This window comes from Macrobrachium rosenbergii, chromosome 12 (assembly GCF_040412425.1).
Source record: "Macrobrachium rosenbergii isolate ZJJX-2024 chromosome 12, ASM4041242v1, whole genome shotgun sequence".
Lineage (NCBI taxonomy): Eukaryota > Metazoa > Arthropoda > Malacostraca > Decapoda > Palaemonidae > Macrobrachium > Macrobrachium rosenbergii.
Window position 1 is genome coordinate 77,009,260 of NC_089752.1, and position 3,184 is coordinate 77,012,443.

At 41.1% G+C, this 3,184-nt stretch overlaps 1 protein-coding gene across 1 annotated transcript in view; it reads right to left on the reverse strand.

The window, feature by feature from the left end:
• Nucleotides 1-2,320, reverse strand: part of LOC136844088 (uncharacterized) — a 22,169-nt gene extending 19,849 nt beyond the window's left edge. The window contains exon 1 of the mRNA XM_067113101.1: nucleotides 1,735-2,320. Within this exon, the coding sequence (XP_066969202.1) occupies nucleotides 1,735-2,320 (586 nt within the window). The remainder of the gene's footprint in view (nucleotides 1-1,734) is intronic.
• Nucleotides 2,321-3,184: the final 864 nt, after the last annotated feature.

Sequence of the window (3,184 nt, forward strand, 5' to 3'; positions counted from 1 at the left end):
TAAAGAAACGCATCACTTGAGACGATTTCACTCCTGGTACTGCCTCACGCTGAAAAGGCCTGCGACTGCGCACGCTAACGGTGATCCGACCAAGATAAAAGGCTTGCAACTGCGTACGCCAACGGTGATCCGACCAAGATGAAAGGCTTATGACTGCACCAGTCCAAGCCGAATGTATTCTTGCGTCTCCCAGCGATCCGACCAAGATGAATGGCTCACAACTGCACAAGCCCATGTTGAATGTGGCGCTCGCGAATCCTTTTGCGCTGACCCAAAGTCTCCCCAAAAGTACGGCAACCATGAAGACATCCTGCCCGACATCTCTCCAAAGCCCTGGATCGTCTCACCAAAGTGCAGAAGTAACGTTGACAGCTTTCTCATATGTTGAGGATGGTGAAGCTATTTCAACATCTCCGTTGCAAGGGAGTGGTGTTTTCGAAAGTCTGTCATATCGACAGTCATATCAAAAAGTAACTGGTCTATTCCCTATGCCATATTATTACTGAACCAATAAGACTACTAGTGCAAAGGTCATATGTTCTCAATGTGAAACAATTCCAAGTTGCTACCTGGAATTTCCACAGTCAAGCCACTATCAGGTACACTAACTCTAAGGAAGTATTCATAAAAATTTTACCCAATAAAAAAAAAATACCCGAGAATCCTATCAATAAACTGAATACACGAAAGGCAATCTTAAACATCTAAAAGGTATCGTATCTCGTAAAAGACATCAAAGTTCTACTCCGGTTAGCGAGTATTTTGCAATACCCAACTAATTCTCAGCACAACAGCAATTGACATAATGGCAATAGCTCCTATGATCCTAACAACTACAATTACTCATGGCACAGCTCCCTTATATTTTAAAAGAGAACTGAAAAATCCCAAATACTCGAATTCGATATCCCTATCAAAACCTTCCTAAACCTCTCCTAAATCCTAACTGACATATCCCAACCTATAAAAGATCAGACCCGTCCAGTCCGATATACTAAATACCTCCCCAAAAACAAAATCCTAAACAACAAACCCCGTATTCTGTAACTCTGTATTGAAAGATATTGCGTCAGACAACAAAACACATCATAACATTCTAACATAATAACACACGGGTCAAATCTCGTATGAAGTTAGCCCATGTCACAATTCCCAAAGTCATATGAATACATACCATTAACTTAAAGTAACCCATTACTATCGCAAAGTGCGAACGATGGAATCCCTAACCGCAGATGCGATCCATAAAAAACAAACACTCAAATTCATATATCTACAAAACTCTACGGCATTCTGCACACAATTTACACTAAGTACTGCAACTTACATCAGAAATCACAATGAACCCGAATTATTAAAGTTTCGTAAAACTCTACAGACTAACGTCCTCCTGAATTACAACAAACTACAAGTCATGCCCATTTACAACCCATTAAAATGCGAATGGAAAAAAACGACCCGTAACTACCCATTATCATAACAACCATACAAACCAGGAATGCATCCATGCTAATTCCCATTAACCCGTCTTTTTAATCTTAGAAATATGTGTCAAGCGAGACACACCCATGTTCTTATCCAGAACAACAAAACTATTTCCCTTCTTTGTTTCAACGACCTGGAACGGACCTTCAAACTTAGGACCCAGCTTATAGTTCAGCTGATTCCTGACATTTATCTTCAAATAAACCCTATCTCCTACAGCCACTTTGACTCTATCTGGCTTAGCATTACTCCTATCTACCATGTCTCGCGTTTTCATCTCAAGATTCTTAGCAAGGCGCGCATATCTCTCTTTCGCAGTTGAAATCAGTGATTTTACAATCTCATCATCTGTTGGAATGAGCAACAGATCAAGCGCGCCTTGCGCTGGGTATCCCAACAGAGCTTCATTGGGAGACATTCCAATGGTATCGCTAAACATAGCATTTATACTATGTTGGACCTGTGGAAGATAGCGGTCCCAATTTGGGTCATCACCTCCGACGGCCATTCTAAGAGCTTCAATAACCTTTCTATTTGCTCGTTCGCACAAGCCATTCGCTTGTGGTCTATATGGAATAATACTAACTTTCTTAATCCCCATTACGTCCGCAAGACATTGCATCGTACGATTTACAAATTCGTATCCGTTATCTGTGATTAGGACTTCTGGCGCCCCATATCTGCAAATATACCCATTAAAGTACGCGATCGCTACTTCCTCTGCTGTTTTATGCTTCAACAGGAAAATCTCTACGAACCTAGTTAACTCGTCAACGACCACCAAAAGATGCCTATGGCCATAATTAGATTCACAGAAATTACTCAAGATGTCCATGTGGACTCTTACTGCGGGTCTGGTAGGAATCGGGAATGAACCCAGTTTACATGAAACGACCCTGAACAACTTCTGACAAAGTCTTCTATATCTTTGGACATATTCTTCCAAAAGAATTGTCCTCGTATGTTCTGATACGTCTTCTCAATCCCTAGATGAGGAGTGATAGACCTACTGTGAAAAATATCTAACACTGTAGGTATCAGGCTCATGGGAACAACTACTTGCATAGTACCGCCCTTATCTTCACTATTATTCAGTCTGTATCTAATCTTCCTAACTAACAAATTACCCTCTAATTCAAGCCCCGCAAAAGGCAGCTTATATCCCTTCTTAACAAATTTTCCTCTAAGAAATGCTTTTGCATCTCTCAAGGTCTCATCTTCATCCTGTTTGTTTTCTACCAGACTAATATCCCAGTCAATGCTATCTCCCGATACATAACATACATGCGTACCTTGCTCATCAGAAAATCTTCTACTAAGGGCATCTGCTACAACATTCTGTCTACCCTCTATATACGTTATTTTAGCATCAAAATCCCTGATTGTTAGAAACCATCGGGCTCTTTTGGGTGAAAGATCCAGCAAAGGCTTATGATCAGTCAAAACCTCTACCTGAGTACCCATGATAAGAACCTTAAAATGCACGAGGGCTGATACCACGGCAAAGGCCTCTTTGTCAACCACCGACATGAGGTGCTCATTACTACCTCGTGTCTTAAACTTCCTACTGTAAAATGCAATTGGGTGGAGTTTTCCATCGAATTTCTGCATAAGGCATGCGCCTATCCCGATATTACTCGCGTCTGTAACTAACGTGAATGGACGTTCTAAATCTGGAAACTTCAACACTGGGGGATTT